The following is a 19417-nucleotide window of genomic DNA, read 5'->3' as shown; positions in this document are numbered from 1 at the left end:
TACAAGTGGATCGACTCAGCTCCCCTGCATGTTAATCATGGATATCGGCATTCTCAAGTCATGTACCACACACGCGAATCTCGTGGTCAGGCCGGGAGAAAGTCATGACGATTGTGGGGCGAATGCCGTCTTAGTATAGTCTGGAGAATAGTATATATCTTGGATTTCTCCAGATTTGTGTTTCCGATGAATACGTACACACTAGGTCTAGAACTAGTACAGGGAACGGTACTTTAAGTGTACAGGGCTGAGAATTGCTCCTGGTATCATCCGTTGACCTCCACACAGGTTACTTACTGGTCCACCTCGGACATGATGAAGCTCCTCCAGGTACTAGCGACGTCGCTGCTTCTCGCAGCAGACGTCCTTGTCTCCGCTCGGCCAGCTCCAAGCCCTCTCGATATCTTCCGGAGGGCCCCGAACCCGGGAGTTGTGTACACCCAATGTGCAAGGCCAGGCACTCTCGCTTTGGCCTTTGACGATGGTCCTTACACTTACACCCAGAAGCTGGTTGACACCCTGAACGCGGCTGGCGGCAAGGCAACCTTTTTCTTCACCGGCACTCTCTATGGTAGGTTCCCTTTTGTCTCTCGATATTTAGACCTTGACAGGCATGGAATCCGTTGTATGTTTGTCTTGGAAACAACATGAGCTAACACTTTCCCTCTCCCAGGCTGTATATACAACCAAGCCTCGGCGGTGAGGAACGCCTACAACAGCGGTCATCAGATCTCCTCGCATACTTGGTACGCATGGTCATCCCTCCTTGTTCCATTCAGCTCGCCAACCCCATAAGCCCAACAACCAACTCACATCACTAACCCACTCCCCCCCTCTCAGGAGCCACGCCAACCTCGGCAACCTGCAGTCCAGCGCCATCACCCAAGAGATGCAAAAGCTGGAGCAGGCGTTTGTCAACATATTTGGCCGCAAGCCCGCGTACATGCGTCCCCCGTACCTGGCGACGGGCGGCCAGACGCTCAACACGATGCGCACGCTCGGCTACAAGGTCATCACCAACGACATTGACAGCGGCGACTGGAACCGCGAGACTCCGCAGCAGAGCCAGGCCAAGTTCCAGCGCGCGGGCGCGGGCGGCAACGGCCACATCCCGCTCATGCACGAGACGTACGAGAGCACCGTCAACGTCCTCGTGCCCTGGCTCATCAACTGGGCGAGGCAGAACAACCTCAAGCTCGTGACCGTCGCCGACTGCCTGGGCGATGCCGGCGGCGCGTACCAGTCGGGCACTTTCCCGGGTAATGGGCAGAACAAGTGCTGATTGAGAAGGGGGGTGGTTTTTTTCCAAAAGCAAAAAAAAAGTCTGTGGTGCGTTTTCATTGTTGCTGTGGTTTTTACCAGACACCCGAGCTTACATAGATGCTGCACCTGTGTTAGTATGTCTAGGGAGGTTCGCTAGTCTAGAGCCGGGGGTTGGGCTTTGATCCCTCAGATTCCTGCAGTGCCTGGTTTACAAGATGCGCAATAGCAAGCACCTTTTCTTCCTCGAATTTCTTGCCCACGATCTGTATCCCGACCGGGGCCCCATGGTAGATTTCAGGGTCATCTGCAGTGGTAAAAATGCTTCGTGTCAGCTCTTGCCTATTGACTCTCATGAAAAGGGATTGTTAATGCATCCTAGACTTACAAGAGTTCCAGTTCAATTCGTCCAGCCCAAGCTTTGGCTTGTACCTATCATGCATAAGATCGATCTCTTTGTCGGCCTTGGTCACGGGGATTACCGCCACGCTGTAGTTCAAAAGGTTGAAGATTTCCGTGTAGCCTATTTTCCGTTTCGATCCTTAGCTCTGCGCACCGAGTTACGCGGGCCCCCGACCATGACTTACCAGAGGAGTACAACTTGCCCGGTACCACGGCAGCGCTCTGACAGACGGGCACAATAATGGCATCGACTTCTTGCCCTGGGTTGACAAAAACCTCCCTATTAGTTTTATGAAGATCTCAAAATCTCTCTCCATTTTCGTGGGGGAAACATGGCCTGCGGAGTCCTCACCATCTTGGTCGGCTGTTGACCTCCAGTAGTCTGCATATTGTTCCTCGTATTTCAAGGCTCTCAAGACGAGGTCTTGATAGGCAAGCAGCAAGATGGGGTCTTTTGTGCCTGTATACCGCTTAAGGAGCGGTATAAGAGGTTCGCCCGATTTTTTGAGATGACGATGCATGTCTTCCCGTCCGTCCGAGTATAGGAATTCAAGCTGTGTATTTTTTTATTACATCAGGTACTTTGTCTCTTGATGCTACCAGTGAGCACATTCGCAGACAATTGGGTACTCACATGCATGTAATATCCGTGTTTATGGGAAGGGGGGCACCAGTCAACGGTCTATGTTCATCTTAGTTGCCTTGCTCTGATTTAAGGAATATTTTGGGGGCGTACTCACCTTGTGTCCTGTCCTGTTCAAAGCATCATATACCATTGTCATGGCTCTAGTCACAGGAGGGTGTGGCTCAATGATCCCATCTCTCCAGAGAATGCCGAGCTTCAATGGCTTCCCCTGCGACGGTAGACGGCCGAGGTAATCACGCATCATGTCTTCTCTGTAGGGCAAGGGCACCACTGCGGGATCTTTGGCCCAAGGCTTGGTCGAGAGCACCGATTTCAGTATGAGATTCAGTCCGTCTACTGAAGTTCCCATATACCCCACGGCCGAGCGATATGTGGTCTGTCCTGGGATCTATGCAGAAATAATCAGACCCAAGGAAGTCATGTACAGATTCAATGAGAAACTTACAGCGTTGGCAACGGTGCGATAGGATAGACGTTCAGGGGTAGGCTTGAGCGAGAATATGCCACAGAACCCAGCGGGGATTCTCACAGAGCCTCCTTTGTGTTTAAAGCAGCGCGTCAGCTTCAGGAAAGCAATTCTAGCTGAGAAGAACGCATCGCGCAGACCTACCGATATCCGTTCCAACACCAATGGCACTGCCACCAAGTGCTATAAGCGCACCCTCGCCCCCGGAAGAACCTCCCGAGGACAAAATCATGTTGTGAGGATTCAGGGTCCGTCCAATGATATTGTTCTCGGTCTCGGTATACTACACATCCCATGTTCAGCACTTTAATCCAGTTCTAGTTGCTGTGATGTTTGAGGCTCAACATACCAGGAGTGTCTGCGGCACGCTCGTCTGCATTCCACCAGCATCAGTGCGGCTTTATCAGCATACGAACAATGCGCGTCCAAGAATGATGGGTAGAAACAGTCCCCCGATGGCGCACCTTGCAATAGAAAACAGCCCCCAGAGCCTCAAGCTCGTCGGCCGTCTGGCTCTGCACCTCGTGTTTGCCGTGCGCATCGGGATACCCTAGGTTACCACCAATCCATCCGACGTAGCCCATGGTCGTTTCCACGCCTTTGACGTGGAACTGGTCTTTGAGGCTGATGGGCAGGCCATGCAAGGGTCCTACTGTACGGCCATTGTTTTCCTCTTGGTACTTGTCGAGCCGTCTTGCGCGCTCCAGCCCCAGATCGAAGAATACTTCGTGCAAACAGTTGCACTATTTTTTTTTTTTCGTTTTACCCAAAAAGAGTCAGCAATACATGGCTCCATGCAAGGCTACCAAGGTTCCCGTATTTTCCAAAAGAAAGAAAGAGAATAAAAGTCCCAGGGCAAGACACCAAAGAAAAAGACTGACTATTTGATGCGCAATCGCCGCCGCCTTGCAAAACGCCCGAGTGACCTTCTCAGCCGTCAAGCTGCGGCTGCGTACGGCGTTTACGATGGCCACGGCATCCATCTCGGTGATGTCGCGCTCCTCGGCGGTAAGAAGTTCCTGCCGAGCATACTGCACAATGTCACGTCGCCGAGGCGGTGAGACTTGATTGAGCTCCTCCGGAGTCAGTATCCATTCGCGCGGTATGGCGGCGAGGATGCTGTCCCTCTTGGATTTCGCCTTGGCCTTCCACGCGTCTTTGTCGTGAGGTGCAACCATTCTTGCGATCTTGACATCCGACATGGATGGCTAAACCCAAAATCTTGTTCAGTGTGGGCAATTCAGGTGGTATTTTATTAAGAGGGTGAGCTAGGTGATGATTTGTTCGCGACTTGTGGTCAAAGAATACTCTATGGATGTCAGCTAGCGCGTTGTCGGCTTGAGAAATAGTCTTTCCCAAGCGAAAGTAAGCTGTCTAGCTAGGCAGGTGGTCAGCACAGAGCGGCCAGTAAGCCTGATGTTTTCAGATTTTCAGAGAATGCAAGTCTTTACCTAAAGAAACCTAAAACTTGTTCAGATGTACATGTACGAGACGAGTAGCAATTGAGCGCGCTAAGCCTCGAAATCTGTTACTTGTTATAGACTGAATAGTTCTTTTATGATAGTTTTGTTTCCATTCCTCGTCGTGGGCAACTGGTACGGAGATGTGGAAGCGGCTGAGCTTCGGTTCATCGGCTGTCATCGGACCACTTTTGCGACACCGGCCATGGCACGTATTAGCGGCAGTAAACTCCCTTGCATATATGCGGGTTTAGCATCATGTGTTTCTTGGCGGGGTGGCTGGCTTTGCAGCCAGTTCATTACACAAATAGTTACATAATAAGATCAAGTATTATCCAGCGGTGTACCCTCAAATCGAGTCCAACCGGGCCCTGAGAGCTACACCTCCAACAAGGAGGATCTGCTGCAGAGCCTGTCAAATTATTACTGATTGTTGGGGTGAAAAGCATTCCAGTGCATCTGCGAGGCGTCTGCACTTTTGTTTTGCATTTGACTGTCCCAATCGGCCTTTGGAGATATTTGTTAGCAACATGGATTACAGCAGCAGTTGTTCAAGAGGACAAAGGTAGAAAGAACCCAGAGCAGCGCAGCACAAGACAAACAAGGCTACCTGCAGAGGAGAAAAAATAAATCTTGGACAAACTCACCCAGTTCAGTTCAGTACCCGGATACAGCATCCCTTCGAAATCGTGTTGTATTGTGGCCCCAATAGGTACTGGTAACGTCCAATCTCTGCTATAAGCACTCTCGAGGCGGTTTGGACCCCATTGCTGCTGTGGGAGAACGCCGGCCAGAGGATCGAGAACACTTTCGTCCTGGCCCAAGCTATCCGGTTCCAGATGTCCGATATTCGGACCAAGCGAATCAGACGCTTTATACAAATCGTCATCAAACCCTGGAGGACCCTTCGGTGGCTCGCTCTTCAGCCTCTCCCCGGCCTCTCGGGCATCACTGCCGGTCGAGTCGGGGCTCGACCCGAACACGGTCCCGGTGGCGACTGTCAGCATGCGGGAAATGATCTTGAACGCGCGATCGGCCTCTGAGGATTCGTGGCGGGTGGTCTGCCACACGTCTCGAGATGTGCGCAGAATCTCCAACAGGTTCTCCTTTGACATAAATGGCACCGAGTGAGACCCTCTCCTGTCCTTGTCGTCAGAAGACACCGTGGATCCGTTGGGCGTGGATGCATAATCCGAGTCGGCCTTCATAACCTGCGACAGCTCGGCGCAGAGAATCATGTTGGCAAGAAGAAAGTCGTGCGAGTACAGACTCGATATGAACAGACGCTCGCGGGCGAGGCGGCCTCCTGGCTGCATCTCGACATGGACGTCGTATTGAAGGCGCATGATTTTGACGGCCGCATCGACGCAGGCCCAGCGCGATTTGGGAAACCGATTGAAGCGCCGGTGCAAGACGCATCGAGCTTTTTGGTAGAGCAAGTCGAGCCAGTATCTCTGCATGGCCAGGTAGATCGAGTCACCGATGCTTTGCCGGAAGGAGCGCATCGCGAAAACCACCGGCATGGAATCGTGCAATTCCTCCAATCTCCTGTCCAGCTCCAAGACCTGCGAGTACCGCGGGAGCAGGTGCGACGTTTCAAATATCTCGGCAAAGATTCCGAGAAGTCGACGCTTCACTATACTGTAGAGGGTACGGGTCTGCTCTGTTTCTGGGCGGGACGGAGGCAGCTCGGTGGTGAACTCGTTGAAGTCTTCATCGTGAAGGTTACGCGGCGGCTCCGTGTCACACAACCTCGCTTGGATATTGCAAGGGAGGCCGAACTGGTACGACACGTGGCGATCAACTTCGAGCACCAGAGTCCACACCCTGCGCCTCATTTCTCCTTCAAAAGGCGACATGTCCCTGAAGTGCTTGGGGTCCCGGTGCAAACCCATGTGAATAGCAAGGCGACAGGCAATGGTAGAAACCATAGAAGTGCCACGCCGGGCATCGGGCTGCTTAAAATGTTCAATGCCCGTATAGAGAAGCAAAGCCTCAACTTTGTACTTGTCGGGCTTTGTATAGTCATCGAGGACGAGGCAGTGTGCCGCCAGGGAACGGTACTTGTCAACAGTCTCTAGAGGATCGCCCAAGTTCTCCGGGTTCTCGATGTCACCAAGAAGACAGAATAGTGTCCCGTGGCTCATCATAGTAAACAAGAGAGCCAGCCACGAGAACGTGAATTGTTCTGGATATTTCCAGAACTCATCGTAGCGCCTCAAAAATGCAGGGATATGAAACATCACTGCCAAAATGTCAGTAAGCCCGATGGAAACCCAGCATTCGCGACTCAATCTTTGATGCTTACTCCATGCTGGCTCTTTGGCCTGGAAGAAATGGCTAGTAAGTTGATCCACCACATTTCGGGCAGGCAAACAGGACAACAGGTCGGAATATGAGGCGCGAGGCCAGGCACCCATCAGAAGGACCGGGCCTTCTGCGAAGCCAGAGGGCACAGGTGCACCGACATATGTCCGCGGTAACTCGACATTTTCATCAGAGACCCGCAAGTCTTCTGTGAGTTCGGTAATCTAGGTATGTACACCATTAGGTCAAAGTCCTCGGCCGTGTGGGAAGTGCAAAAAAGAATAAAAGCCACCAACTTCATCGAGAATAGCTTCCCAGTTACCAAACTCCACATAACGGCTTTGGCCAAAGATGGGTCCAGCTGTAGCGCTACCCGGGGTGCCATCATCGCCTGACGATTCCTCATCGGACTTTTGCTTCTCGTCCAAGACGAGCTGATTTGGACCCGGGTGGTTGCCATCGTTTGAGCTTTTTGCCTTCAGGACATGGACGAGTCGCTCTAAATGGCGTAGTCTAGACAGTAGAGCAGCATTATTCCCGACTCCGGGGTTTCCAGCTCCGATATTTCCGGCTTGGCCGACCTGATCAGGGTGGTGAGAAATGTGGTTTGTTGACTGTGGTGAGGACGATTTTGCTGCGGATATAGTGTCTGTGCCGGTCTTTGATCGGGCATAAGGAATATAAACGCATGTTTCTCCAATATCTCGCTTTTTGCACTGATCGCAAGGCGTTTCGCGATTGCATTTTAACCTAGATTGGGGATCTGTTTGTTAGCAGATCACAACAACTTATCCCCTGGCAGGACCATCCCCTGTGTGAAATCTATTCATCATCCTTGAAGGACAAAAGCTCAGGAGTTTCATGTATACTTTTTCTCTCTGCATTTGGTACAAGAGAAGCGGATTCTATTGCGAGGCTGCCCTTGAAGGGCGGAGCCCGGAGTTATCTGGAGGTTTGTCCCAGGCATTAAAGCCGGGCCTGACTCCATGCCGCACCGGGTGCCTTGGCAGACGGGACGATTGCTTCTTAGAGTAACGGTTGCTGACGGGTAAAGCTGCGCGCGTTACAACCCAGTTCAATGCGACAAATAAAGTAGTTCAAGAACTAGCTATTGGAGTAGCAATTGTGGGAACGCCAGTTCACCTGCTGCATATTCATAGTAGGTAGGTAAGCGATTTTCAATCTATGGTGGCCAAAGTGAGCAATTCGATCTGGTTTGGTACAAAGTGGGATTTGTCACCCAGCAGCGCGGCCTGATGGTATACCGGAGGGAGGCATGCGGGGTCCTCCAAGATAGGCGAATGATTTGCCAAGAGGAGATGAAGTCGTTTGCAAATTTTCTTTCGGTTTAGTCCACACATGTCCATAATGGCCGACGGGCGACCCGCAAATCGTCACAAAATAACCTTCCAATCGATCGAACCCGACGGCATTGTTCTATAAATTGCTAAAGAAGTCAAGACGGATATCTTTACTCGCATTTATGATCCCTCACTGTAGTTATCTTACCTCACCGCATTATTTTACTTTGTGGACTGGTTAAGGTACCTCAGCGTTTAATTCTCTCGGCATAAGTGGGTGACACCAGGCAATAAATAAGAAGTATGGTGATACAACCAGCTGAATCCAAGGCGCGTAGTAATCCATTGCTCGTGGTTGCAGTCCAGTCTGGGTTCAAAGATACCGGTAATAATGCGGTTTTCTGTCAAGCTTTGTTCGGGTCTGGACCCCGGTCTGCTTGTTTGTTTTAAGGATTATGTAATCGTAGGCACAGACCGATCAAGGTTCGTACCAGTAGAGTTCACATGCAAAAGGAAAAGTGGGGTTGTGACGTACGCACCTCGAGACCGACGCGCAACATCGGCTGCTTTTTGATCGTGATTGATCGTGATTGCACATACGACCAATCTACGCCTCTAGCACATGCGACCCCGTTATCGGCTGTATTTGCAAGAGATTTATCACGGAGAACTTCTTCAACGACATACTATGGTCTTTTGAGACAAGAACATGTCGTCCTCGGATCCCTCTGCGACACAGCCATGGCGCTCACGAGCCCAGGGACTTCTCGAGCCGGCGGAGCGGCCGCTCGGCTACCTAACTCGCGCTCTCAGAGCTGCCGCATATCCCATTTGGGGTATCTACTACTTCATCCGACATCCTGAGTTCTACCCGCTGTTTGCTGGTCGATTGATTCCTCTATCGATAATGTCCTTCCTCGTATACTTTATGCTTTTTACCTTTGCCTTTCTCCCGCAGTTTGCATTCCTCGCCATCTTCCATGGATGGTCAGCGTGGTTCAATGCTGTGGTCCTCGTGCTAGGCGAGGGACTTGTTATAATACAGGCTCTTTTTGAAGGGTTCTTTGTTGACGAGTGCAGAGTCGACGTGTTTGATGTAAGGGGGTGCCGCCTTCTGCTCGCCTCTTGAAGCTTCCATGGCTTGGCTAACGAATTTCCCCACCTGCAGGCGACCCTCATCAACCACGGACTGATAGACCTCATTGCGCCACACCGACTTCTCTTCCCCGATGCTCCCAACTCGGTAAAAATGCTCGGGAAGCCCACAACCGCAGCAGCCTACTCCCCTTGGAGCTTGACCCAAATCATCGAGCTCATTGTCTTCCTACCTCTCAACCTCGTCCCTGTCGTGGGCGTTCCGGCCTTTATAATGATCACAGGCACGCGCCTGGGCAAGTTGTGTCACTATAGGTGGTACAAACTACGTGGTTTGAGCAGGCGACAATATAAGGAAGAGAACGCTAGTAGGACATGGGAGTATGTCTGGTTCGGAACGGTAGCCATGATATTGGAACTGGTCCCAGTGCTGTCGCTTTTCTTCTTGCTCACATCTACTGCCGGCTCGGCATTGTGGGTTGTACGGCTTGAGTCTGAGAAACGGAGACCCTTGAACCCTGAGGAGCCTGTTAGGAGGGCTGAGGCTGTTACTTATGAAGACGACCCTGTCTAAGGATGGAGATGATGACTCTAAGATTGGTATATGTTGTCATCAGAAGAACACGCTCTGGGTTTAGTCCTAATACCTCGTCTCGCCTTGTTTAATTGCTCCACGTTAAACGACTATGCCGGATGCTTCTCTCGCCGAATCCGTGCGCCTGCTCGTTCCCGTTCTATCGACCAGCTGGTTGGCGGTTGATGATAAATCATTTATCAGGAACTTGTGCAAACCAGAGTTGCTCACAATTGCGAAGTTCTTGCAGGTCGATGATGGAGCAGGACGTGTGGAGGCAGAGAGCTAGTAAGGAACGGTCTGCGTCTAGATGCTACTGATTCATCTAGGGTTCTATGAGTGTTCGAAAAATCACGGCGCAGCGCTTCCCCGAAGCTCAGGAGCTTGTTGCCTAGAAACATGCCCCTTTGAGAACAGGCAGGCGTGGAAACGCTCCTCCGCACTTTATTGAGCTCAGCTTGCAGTGGGAATTTGGAATACCAGGGAGCGGCTTCCGCGAATGGGACTGGAAGCCTGCTTCAGAGCCTACATGCTTTGGCGAAACAAGACACTGAAGGAGTAGGCAGGCACTTGCAATTTGGGTGCTCACCTCACTTGGGCTATGGTAAGTTACCTACCTAGGTGTAGGTTTCTAGGAACCTGCTTGCCTACCGCATGGATGGTGCTTTCAATCGCTAGCACTCTCAAATGTTGCCGAGTCTATCTCGGCTCTACGCAAACAGGACTTTCTCTTTTCACAAATCTAACCATTGCCTTTGTCCATTTGCACTTGACTCGATGGGCTTCCAATACATTTTGTTGATGATGAGGGACCAATATTCTTAATGGAGCAAGAAGCCGGTTGACAGGGCTCATGTGTTGGAGGAAGGTACAAGCGCTCCTGCCATATCTGGACGCGTTCCCTATCCACCAGCACCTGGGCAAGAGGCAGATGCAGCGCGTATGGAGGGTGCCCTCTTTCAAGGAAGGTGCGTGGTTTGAAAATTTTGACGCGGAAATTCTTTTCTGGGCCCTCGTGTCTGGATCAAAAAGCTTTTGCCCTCTTCGTCTTGTCACTGTTGTTTTCTCGTTCCTCACTATCTGTTCCTCGCCTGTTAGCGGGAGACACTCATTGTTTCTTCATAACTTTCGTTCCCACCTCTCCCTACGTCTGCCTCTCGAGGCGTTTCCATTCCAAGTTTTCGATTGAATCCCTGGTGATCATCGGTACTGGACCAACCTCGTGTCCTGCATCTACTCTCCTTCTTTGAGGCGATACTAGTCATCAATAATCGACTGGAAACGCTCCCTAGTCAGACTTCCTATCAAGTTTAGAGAGACCCGGTGAGGCTATCGACAAGATGCGTGCCTTCGCACTTGTTGGTGCTCTGATGAGCGCTGCCTTGGTTCTTCCGGCAGGTGCAGCATCCCAGAGGTAAGCTGCTCATCACTCATGGAGAAAACTTTCCCCCTCGCTGACACTATTGATTTTCAAGTACCTCCAACACCACGTGCGACCCTGCAAAGACTATTCCTGCCTCTGTTCCTACTTTAGCACTGCCGACCATCAGCTCCATCTTCAATTCGGAAATTCCCATTCCGACAATTGTTCCAGTGCCCGATATCTCTGTCCCCATCTACGGCCCAGACACCAGCTCTCTTCACGTTTCTGCCGGACAGTCTTCTGAGGACATTACCACCATTATCATCAGAACTGGACCAGCAAAGACCATCACGCGGTCCTTGAAGCGAGTCCCAATCTCAGATGCCACATCATCTTTGGTGACACGCCCCAAGAGTGTTGCTATTCCGACCTTGGCGAGTGTTCCTGATGTTATTGCTTCAGAGGAGACTGCTGTGGGTGTGCCTATTGCTGCCACCATGACAACATCCCCGTTACGCTCAGGCTCGACAGCAGAGAAACATGCAACAACATCTATTCTTGATCTAGGCTCAGACTCTATTGTCACCATTAGCAAGTCTTTGGGTTCTGATTCTTTTGTTGAGTGGACAAAGACTATAGCCTTGGTACCGTCGCTCCCAGATCTGATTGAGCCAACCTCTGGTGATTTCACTGTCTCATTTGGGGCAAGCACAACCATGTTCTTCACCCCTGAGCCTTCACCTGAGCCCATCTCTAGCAGTTTGGCCTCCATCTTGACTTCGCCAGTTGCGTCCCCAGAGTCTTCAACGGGCTGGGAGACTGTTTGGGAAGGCAGCCCGGGACCTGTTGAGACAACTCTCTCAGTGTCCCCATCTGTGTCCTCTACAATAATCATACCAGTACCAGACGACACTGTCACCGGAGTTCTCGGGACCTCGGTTGAGCCTACTGTGGTTGAGCCTACTGTGGTTGAGCCTACTGTGGTTGAGCCTACTGTGATCAAGTCCACCGTGGCTGAACCTACTAGCACTGAGGTCATTGAAATTCCTCCCCCGGTTGTTGTGCCTTCCATCAGCTTGATCACAGTCCCTTACTCGTTCCCTGCCTACTCGCCCTTGGAGCCATCCACCTCTACGACTGATGTAATCACCTCGTCACAACCATCACGAAATCCCGCAACTGTTATCTTTACCCTCCCCGGTGATGGCCTACGTGAGCCTCGCGTGGTCACGCTTACAACAAACCTTCCCAGGGTGAGCGGAACTCCTGGGTTGATGACATCCATCTCCAACTCATTAGACGATGTCGTGGTCACATACACCATGCATGGTGGGTATGGGCACTCATCTTCTGTCGTGACGTTCACGACATCAAGACCTGTCTCAACAAAATCTCACACCAAATCCTCCCCAAGCATGTCTGGGAGCAGGTCACGAACATCTTCTACCAAGGAATCAATCACCATCGTTCCTTATGGCCCTTGGCCTTCACCTCCCCCCTCCCCTAGCAAGACTACCACTTCTTCTTCTGAACGTCATTCAGCTACTTCGGTGTCCTTTTCAACTGGTGGGCCAAGGCATACCTCAGATCATGGAACCGGCGCTACTCCTTTCACAAACTCGACAATCTCAGGATCCATGTCGTTAACGATCGCATCCAGCGGCTCTGGCATCCAGTCATCAGCTGTTACATCCTTTCCTTCAGCAAGTGATTCGCGAACTATGCCTGTTGGCACTGGCGTCTCTTTTTCGTCCCCAATTACGTCTTCTGGAGTGACTTCGATGTCAGACAGATCAAGCATAAGACGTACCACCTCTCGAGGAACAGGAATCAGCTCATCAGGTGACGTGTTTACCAGTGCTGTCGGCATCCCTTTTCGCCCATCTCCAGCTCCCAGCATGACTGTACCTCTACCTGGGTCGTCCAATATAACTGGAACGAGTTCTGTCGTCGTGCCTATTCCTACTGGTCTCAACCAACCCGCACAGTCGTCGATGAATGCCACAGCTTCATTTTCTTCAAACTTCACCACGGCGCCCCTTAGTGGAGCCGGCCAACCAGCCAGCACCAATTCTACAACTTTCGGTGTCTCTGCTCAGGCCACACCGCCGAGTGGGCCAGGCCGCTCGAGCTCTGCAGCTCCAGCCGGGAGTTCATCGTCGATACCATCCAGTTCTTCAACATCGTTCCTGAACAGTACATTGGCTGCTGGTACTGGGGTGTCTATCTCGACACGGTCTAGTCTGACCCAAGGTGGCTCTGGGGCTTCAGTTCCATTGGAGACTTCAACCCCTATTACGGTTGGCTCCCCCACCGCAATAAACGCCACAACAGTTCCGACCACTGCAGCTACCACCTCGACACGCCTTGGGCAAACTCAAGGAGGCCTCGGCAATGGCACCACATCGTCTTCCCCACTGGCCACGCCTTCAGTAAGCACCCCTCAAGAGGAGGATGGGACTTCGATTTCCGAAGCTCCGACCACATCTTCAACTGCCCGTGGGCAGACTCAAGCTGGTCCAGGGGTTACTACCTCACTTCCAAGCTTGACGGAAACAGCTGTTGGCCCCGTGCAATCGCAAAATGCCACCTTGTCTCTATCAGCTTCTGGAAACTCGACTTCTTCTGCGAACGCTACCACTGCTGCGCCTTCTACCACCACTTCCATTCGTGGCCAAGGTCAAGGAGGCGGTGGCGCATCAACCGCATTGCTTTCGAACACCACATCGCCCGAGACCTCAACTATCAACCAGACCGGCGGTTTACCATTGCAATCTCAAGACTCGGCCACATCAGCAAATGTCACATCCGGCGTGGATACTTCAAGCAGATCTACCGCATCGCGAGTCGGCCAAACAGTGGGAGGCCCATTTCCGCCAAGCTCAACTGTTCCAGGTCGGCAAACACAGGGTGGTGCTGGTGAAGCACCAACGACAACAAACATCACTCCAACCAACAGCAGCGATACCTTGACATCGACGTCAGGCCGAGCCGTCCAGACTCAAGGTGGCGCTTCCCCTCCTTCAACTGCATTCAACGAGACCACATCCGTCCCCTCATCAGCTCGTCAGCCTCAAAGTCAAGGTGCTGCTGGCACTCCTTCAACCGCAACCTGGCCTCCAATGACCACGCAATCTGTAAACGGCACTAGTACCAACTCAACATCTACGGGTGCTAACAGTTCGTCCACTACACCTTCATCGAGCCAAGGCAATGCGCCTGCCCCTACCACAGGTGCTCCTCGCAGCCAAGGGGGCCAGGGAGGTGAATCCACACAAACTGCCGCCGGTAACACCGCAGGGAATGCAACTTTGATCACCCAGGCAAGCACAACAGCTTCGTCGGTGGACCAAATCGCACAGTCGCAAACGACATTAGCCACAGTCATCAACCCTGCTACAAACTCGACTACCGCTATTCCTGCATCCGGCACGGGATCTCCCTTGTTTTGTGGGAATGAATGGGATCGCGGAAATGAGACTATCAACGTGAGTGAGCCCTTGGCTTGGCTTTTGTTGAAATATCTTTTGCTGACAGCGGGCCTCAACAGTTTGATGACAGAGCTGCGCTCCAGTGGTCTAACCCGACTTCGCCCATGCCTCTGTTTGTGCCCTACCATCGCCTTTACTTTTCCGATGGGTTTAGCATCGTTCCACCTCCCAACCAGACACACAATCCATCATCTGGAAACAACATGACAATGTGGTCACCTCCCAACTCATCAATCACAGCAGTAGGGCAGATTGGTTTTGGGCCATTGAGCGACAACAGCTGTTTCCGATTTAATCCGCTTTCATTCGATCTTGGCTGCAATACGACCGAGAAGTACTGCAGCTTCAACATTAGCGGCCTACGATACGATGGCATACTTGGCCAAGAACAGCAAGTATCACAGTTCGAAGTATCCTTCCCGTCGTGCAGTGCCAACAACTTCACGAACTGCAGCCTCACGACTGTTAACCTGAGTCGATACAATTTGACGGACCTCACCTCCATCACATTTGACAATATCGGGAACAGTTCCAGGGTCTGGTTTGGCGATGACTTCGAATTTGCTTGGACAAATGATACTTGCGAAGCAGGAAGATGTCGAGCCTTGGTTCCCAATCTTTCCCATCGAGTCCGTGCCGGGCACTTTCGGTCTCCGAGACGAGCTCTTCTGCATCATGAGTCTGCCACACAGGAGGCCCCAGTTCCCCTGTCAGCCTCGCAGTGGCTTCGAACAGTTCTAGGCGCTGCCTGACGAACATTTATGCTGCGATGGTACAACGTATCACATTAACACCTCATATATGACTCGAGGCATCCAACCTTGTCGCCTCCCTTGTCGCCTCCCTTGTCACCTGCACCAAAACATTTGCCGCCGGATATTTTGTGATAGCTTTCTTATTTCCGGGATTGCAGGCTATACTTTTCACATCATCACATTTGTTTCCAGAAGAAAAGAGTATGTCGGAAACGGAGAGTAATGTGGCCTCGATTGACACGGATACAAATGATGGATCTTTTGGACCTACCTACGGGAGGAAATTTTGAGACTGCAAGAGTTGAAACATATTTGCCACAATCCTAGCCTAGCTTAAAAATAACAGACAAATCTTGCAATTGTTGATTGCTCGCGCAATGCGTAGCTTCGAGGCGTCATTATTTGCTAACCAACCACTTACACCCGACTTGGCAGGTGTGGTAGCTCCGTTATCGGTCTATTGCATATTGGTTCCCAGGCGGGCGAATGGATGCCCGCTTACTCTATGCAGGTTTTAAGACTAAGATATTCCAAATCTACCACTGGTGAAGATCAACGCATCAGAAGCAATGTTCGTGACCGCCAAAGTCGATGAGGATGATCAGTTCAGAGAAGCGCAAGTTGTACCTATATTGAAATGATCCTAATTAATCCCGAACTTTATAACCCCTTGTCTTGACAAATGGAGTACTCCGCGGGATTTCGACGGAGTACGAGACTCCACTTTTCTATTTTCTTTCAACATTCGGAAAATAAGCAGCAAACATTTCTCGATGACTACCACATTGGCTTGGCTGCTTCATTTAACCCGGATTTACCATCTACCCAAGTACCTAGGTGACTAGTTGCATATAGCTAAACAGCACATATTGTAGATTATCCGCATTTTCGATTACAAATGGTTCGAAACTAAATCCGAGGTTAAGCTTTTTATAAGAACTGGTGCATGAACAGCGTTTCCAACCTTGAACAGTGGATCTGCCTCATTTCAGTTTCTCGTTCCGTTTCATTTCCCGTGCCTTAGCCGACTACCACCCAGTTGAGAATGATAAAGGTACTCAATGACTCACCCCTCATGCTCGTCGTCTTTGCCTTCTGCCAGCAAAGGCGGAAAAGGTGAAAAAATGAGGGCAGACGACCAACAGAGCATAGCATCATCGACGACCGAAGCTCCATATGAGCTGAAGAAGCCAAAAAGTCATCCCCTGAACAAAGATGCAAAGGATCAAGATTTAAACAGTGGGCCTGGCGTGCGGCCCTATGGCGCCAACGGCGACCTGTTGGACAGCCTGTCGCGTGCTTCCAGCCGGCAGGACGCAGACAGCATTCGAGAAGATGGGGACCAGCCGCCTGGCGCTTCCAGTCGACTTTCGCGAGCCCTGAGCCGGAGCGCATCGCGCTCCAGCTGGAACCCTGGTCCACCACCTGATGGAGGCCTCGAAGCGTGGCTCGTCGTCCTGGGTGCGCATTTCGTCAATTTCAATTGCTGGGGGTTCATCAATTCGTTTGGCGTGTTCCAGCCTTACTACGTGGACCTCCTCGGCCGGCCGCCGTCGGACATTGCATGGATCGGGTCGATACAGACGTTCCTCGTCTTCTTCATCGGGGCCTTTACCGGGCGGCTCACCGACATGGGCTACTTTCGGACTCTCTTCTACACGGGTGTCGTCTTCATGCTGACGGGCATCTTCACGACGGCTCAAGGCTCACAGTACTGGCACTTTTTGCTGTCGCACGGCATCTGCATGGGCATCGGGTACGGATGCCTCTTTTGTCCGGCCGTCGCCGTTACGAGCACCTGGTTCGCTAAGAAGAGAGCGACGGCCATGGGCATGGTGGCCTGTTCCACCGGCACCGGCGGCCTGGTCTTCCCCATCATGGTCCGGCAGCTCCTGCCCACGGTGGGCTTTGCCTGGACCCTGCGCACCATCGGCTTCGTGCAGATGGCAACGTTGCTCATCTCGGCATTCACCATCAAGACAAGGGTTCCTCCCAGGAGACAGGGGTCGTTCCTGGATCTATCTGCATTCAAAGAGCTGCAGTACACATTCTATGTCATTGGGGCGTTCTTTGTAAGTTATCTCTGCACAAAAAGGGGTTGAGCAGAAGCTTTGTCACTCGACATAGGGCTTGGTTACTAATACCTTTGCTCATCTCACACCAGTCTTTCCTGGGCGTCTTCGTCATCTTCATCTTTGTCGTCTCCTACAGCCGCGACGTGGTCGGGCTCTCGTACACGAACGCACTCAACCTCATGATGGTGCTCAACGGCGCCGGTGTCCCCGGCCGACTCGTACCAAACTACCTAGCTGACCGCGTCGGGGTCATCAACATGTTTATAATCTTTGCCGGCGTCTCAGGCATATGCGGGCTGTCCTGGATGGCCGTCAAGACAGTATCGGCCGTGTACCCCTGGACGCTCTTCTTTGGCTTCTTCGCCGGCGGCATACAGAGCCTCTTTCCCGCAGGCGCGTCGGCTCTGGCTCCGGACCTGCGCAAGAGGGGAGTGCGCATCGGCATGGTCTTCAGCTGCGTCAGCATCGCCGCGCTGACAGGGTCGCCAATCGCGGGCGCCCTTATCTCCGCCATGAAGGGGAGCTATCTAGCTGCTCAGGTGTTTGTGGGGGGTTCCCTGTTGATAGGCAGTGGGTTCCTCATCGCGAGTAACATCGTGGCCGGCAGGGAGATGGGGATCAAGGGATGGCCAAAGGCTTGAGATGGGCCCCTGCCAGCATATTCTCGCCAATCGTCTCAGGGTTGGAAGAGTAGTATCTAATCTCATCAGCAATCCGATCTGGCATTCCTTCTTGTCTTTTTTTTTCTTGTAAAATAAGGTGCTGAAAAGCTGGCCAAGAAAGAAGTAATCTTACTAGGCAGCTCAATTTTTTAGTCTTGGTTTACTCAAAGATACCCAGTTGGCATCGTCATCGTTCGGCATTCTTATTCTCGTCTCTTCCTAACAATGATGTGCAGGTATGACCAAGGCTGAAGCGAGAGAGGTGCCAAGTTCCGCCCGTGATGTTGTGGAATTTAATGGATGCGGGACTAGACCAGAGTTCTCCGGACCCAGCTACATCCGGCGCTAGGGCGACAGTAGATTTTCTTGTTGTTTGCCAAGATTGACCCTTGGCACATCGCAGATCGGGACCATTCTCTTGGGTCTTGCGCTTCACGGCTTACACAACTTGCACAGCTGACGGATATCTCCATCGGCCAAGGTGTGGCTTGAAGGCAGCGTCAGTCGATGACGCTCTGCAGAATGGTGGTAAATGAAGTGTTCCAAAAGATCGCTTGGCTTCTAATTATTGTGGTGTCTGTGCTTGCTGAAGGACAGTGTCGTCTGGCAAACTGCCGCAGTATCAAACATTTTGTATTGATATAGTCGCATATGATGCGTGTCCGAAAAAGATCTATAAATGGATGAAGCCCTGATACTACCTGCTTGTCATCAGTCGGACAACATATCAGTCCCCTTAATATCCCCAGACATATCTAAACACACTTAATAGTCATCAGCTACTCACATCTACCATGAAGTTCGCAACCATCATCTCAGTCGGTGCCGCCGCCAGCACCGGGATGGCCGCCCCTTTTCTTGAGAAGCTGGCGACGTTTGGCGGCGCCAAAGCCAAGTGGATAATCGGTAACCAGGACGACAAGTACGACGGCGTGTCGCCCTTCTACTTCACATCGACCTACAGCGTACTGGCCACGCCGGACCAGGTCGTCAACGCGTCCAACGTCGCCACGGGAGGACTCGAGGGCGCCAAGGGCTGGTTCCTATACGGTATCAACGCCGACGAGGACGTCATCTGCTACAACATCACCACGCAGGGCTTCCGCGGTGATTATCAATCGCCGGCTGTGACGGCGACGCACATCCACCAGGGTGAGAAGGGCAAGAACGGTCCGCCGAGGTAAGTTGTTGCGACTTTTTTTGTTGTTGTCTCGATGATGGTGTTATGTATCGGAGTAATCTGACAGAAGCCGATGGATGAATAGGATTGCTTTTCCGAACCCAGAGCCCATCGGCAATGGTGATATGCGTCGTAGCCTCGGTTGCCTCAAAGGCCCGTTCCGTACCGGTGTCATGGCTGATGGGCGGGACACGGGCGAAGGCTTTACCGTGTCCATGATCGAGAAGGATCCTGCTGGCTTCTTTACAGACTCTCACTCATCGCTTGCTGTAGCGGGTGCGTTCCGGGGACAGCTTGGATGCCGAGAGCGCCAGTAGTAGAGTAGATGAAGATGTGGAAGGTTGTTTTCTTTGCGACAACCTGAGCAAACGCAACGGAAC

General features: G+C 51.9%; 7 protein-coding genes across 7 annotated transcripts; 5 read left to right on the top strand and 2 right to left on the bottom strand.

Annotated features, from left to right (window-relative positions):
• Positions 1–102: 102 nt before the first annotated feature.
• On the bottom strand, positions 103–4377 carry MGG_03462 (uncharacterized protein). The gene is made up of 12 exons (XM_003716416.1): positions 4226–4377; positions 3656–4152; positions 3239–3517; positions 3124–3147; positions 2919–3057; positions 2754–2845; positions 2403–2696; positions 2297–2344; positions 2015–2216; positions 1848–1922; positions 1649–1783; positions 103–1567 (listed from the first exon to the last, which is right to left on the bottom strand). The coding sequence occupies exons 2-12, from the start codon at positions 3974–3976 to the stop codon at positions 1422–1424; spliced, it is 1755 nt and encodes a 584-aa protein (XP_003716464.1). The 5' UTR covers positions 3977–4152; positions 4226–4377; the 3' UTR covers positions 103–1421.
• Positions 220–1313, top strand: MGG_03461 (chitin deacetylase). Its single transcript, XM_003716417.1, has 3 exons — positions 220–571; positions 674–746; positions 841–1313. Exons 1-3 carry the CDS (start codon positions 313–315, stop codon positions 1280–1282), a joined length of 774 nt encoding a protein of 257 aa, XP_003716465.1. The 5' UTR covers positions 220–312; the 3' UTR covers positions 1283–1313.
• Positions 4378–4453: 76 nt separating the features above from the next.
• MGG_03463 (uncharacterized protein) lies at positions 4454–8221 on the bottom strand. The gene is made up of 6 exons (XM_003716415.1): positions 8051–8221; positions 7411–7978; positions 6838–7291; positions 6543–6765; positions 4882–6479; positions 4454–4741 (listed from the first exon to the last, which is right to left on the bottom strand). The coding sequence occupies exons 2-6, from the start codon at positions 7527–7529 to the stop codon at positions 4658–4660; spliced, it is 2478 nt and encodes an 825-aa protein (XP_003716463.1). The 5' UTR covers positions 7530–7978; positions 8051–8221; the 3' UTR covers positions 4454–4657.
• Positions 8222–8551: 330 nt separating this feature from the next.
• On the top strand, positions 8552–9511 carry MGG_03464 (uncharacterized protein; the record flags this gene model as incomplete). Its single annotated transcript, XM_003716414.1, has 2 exons — positions 8552–8938; positions 9011–9511. The coding sequence occupies 2 exons, from the start codon at positions 8552–8554 to the stop codon at positions 9509–9511; spliced, it is 888 nt and encodes a 295-aa protein (XP_003716462.1).
• Positions 9512–10851: 1340 nt separating this feature from the next.
• On the top strand, positions 10852–15479 carry MGG_15277 (uncharacterized protein; the record flags this gene model as incomplete). The annotated part of the gene is made up of 3 exons (XM_003716413.1): positions 10852–10925; positions 10987–14362; positions 14425–15479. The coding sequence occupies 3 exons, from the start codon at positions 10852–10854 to the stop codon at positions 15115–15117; spliced, it is 4143 nt and encodes a 1380-aa protein (XP_003716461.1). The 3' UTR covers positions 15118–15479.
• A 183-nt stretch (positions 15480–15662) lies between these two features.
• Positions 15663–18055, top strand: MGG_03465 (uncharacterized protein). Its single transcript, XM_003716412.1, has 2 exons — positions 15663–17192; positions 17285–18055. The coding sequence occupies exons 1-2, from the start codon at positions 16182–16184 to the stop codon at positions 17834–17836; spliced, it is 1563 nt and encodes a 520-aa protein (XP_003716460.1). The 5' UTR covers positions 15663–16181; the 3' UTR covers positions 17837–18055.
• Positions 18056–18651: 596 nt separating this feature from the next.
• On the top strand, positions 18652–19354 carry MGG_03466 (uncharacterized protein; the record flags this gene model as incomplete). Its single annotated transcript, XM_003716411.1, has 2 exons — positions 18652–19037; positions 19123–19354. 2 exons carry the CDS (start codon positions 18652–18654, stop codon positions 19352–19354), a joined length of 618 nt encoding a protein of 205 aa, XP_003716459.1.
• Positions 19355–19417: the final 63 nt, after the last annotated feature.

Source organism: Pyricularia oryzae, chromosome 4 (assembly GCF_000002495.2).
Source record: "Pyricularia oryzae 70-15 chromosome 4, whole genome shotgun sequence".
Lineage (NCBI taxonomy): Eukaryota > Fungi > Ascomycota > Sordariomycetes > Magnaporthales > Pyriculariaceae > Pyricularia > Pyricularia oryzae.
This window is presented reverse-complemented; position numbering and strand designations above follow the sequence as displayed.

Excerpts from the sequence above, each read along its gene's own strand:
- MGG_03461 (XM_003716417.1), top strand. The coding sequence starts at position 313 with ATGATGAAGCTCCTCCAGGTACTAGCGACGTCGCTGCTTCTCGCAGCA. Across the intron at positions 572-673 it reads CTTCACCGGCACTCTCTATG|GCTGTATATACAACCAAGCC; the intron begins GTAGGTTCCCTT and ends TCCCTCTCCCAG. Across the intron at positions 747-840 it reads CAGATCTCCTCGCATACTTG|GAGCCACGCCAACCTCGGCA; the intron begins GTACGCATGGTC and ends CCCCCCTCTCAG.
- MGG_03462 (XM_003716416.1), bottom strand. The coding sequence starts at position 3,976 with ATGTCGGATGTCAAGATCGCAAGAATGGTTGCACCTCACGACAAAGAC. Across the intron at positions 1,784-1,847 it reads GGGCAAGTTGTACTCCTCTG|GCTACACGGAAATCTTCAAC; the intron begins GTAAGTCATGGT and ends AACGGAAAATAG. Across the intron at positions 1,568-1,648 it reads CGAATTGAACTGGAACTCTT|ATGACCCTGAAATCTACCAT; the intron begins GTAAGTCTAGGA and ends TTACCACTGCAG.
- MGG_03463 (XM_003716415.1), bottom strand. The coding sequence starts at position 7,529 with ATGGAGTCAGGCCCGGCTTTAATGCCTGGGACAAACCTCCAGATAACT. Across the intron at positions 6,766-6,837 it reads GGGAAGCTATTCTCGATGAA|ATTACCGAACTCACAGAAGA; the intron begins GTTGGTGGCTTT and ends GTACATACCTAG. Across the intron at positions 4,742-4,881 it reads CGGGTACTGAACTGAACTGG|GCCGATTGGGACAGTCAAAT; the intron begins GTGAGTTTGTCC and ends ATATCTCCAAAG.
- MGG_03465 (XM_003716412.1), top strand. The coding sequence starts at position 16,182 with ATGACTCACCCCTCATGCTCGTCGTCTTTGCCTTCTGCCAGCAAAGGC. Across the intron at positions 17,193-17,284 it reads ATGTCATTGGGGCGTTCTTT|TCTTTCCTGGGCGTCTTCGT; the intron begins GTAAGTTATCTC and ends ATCTCACACCAG.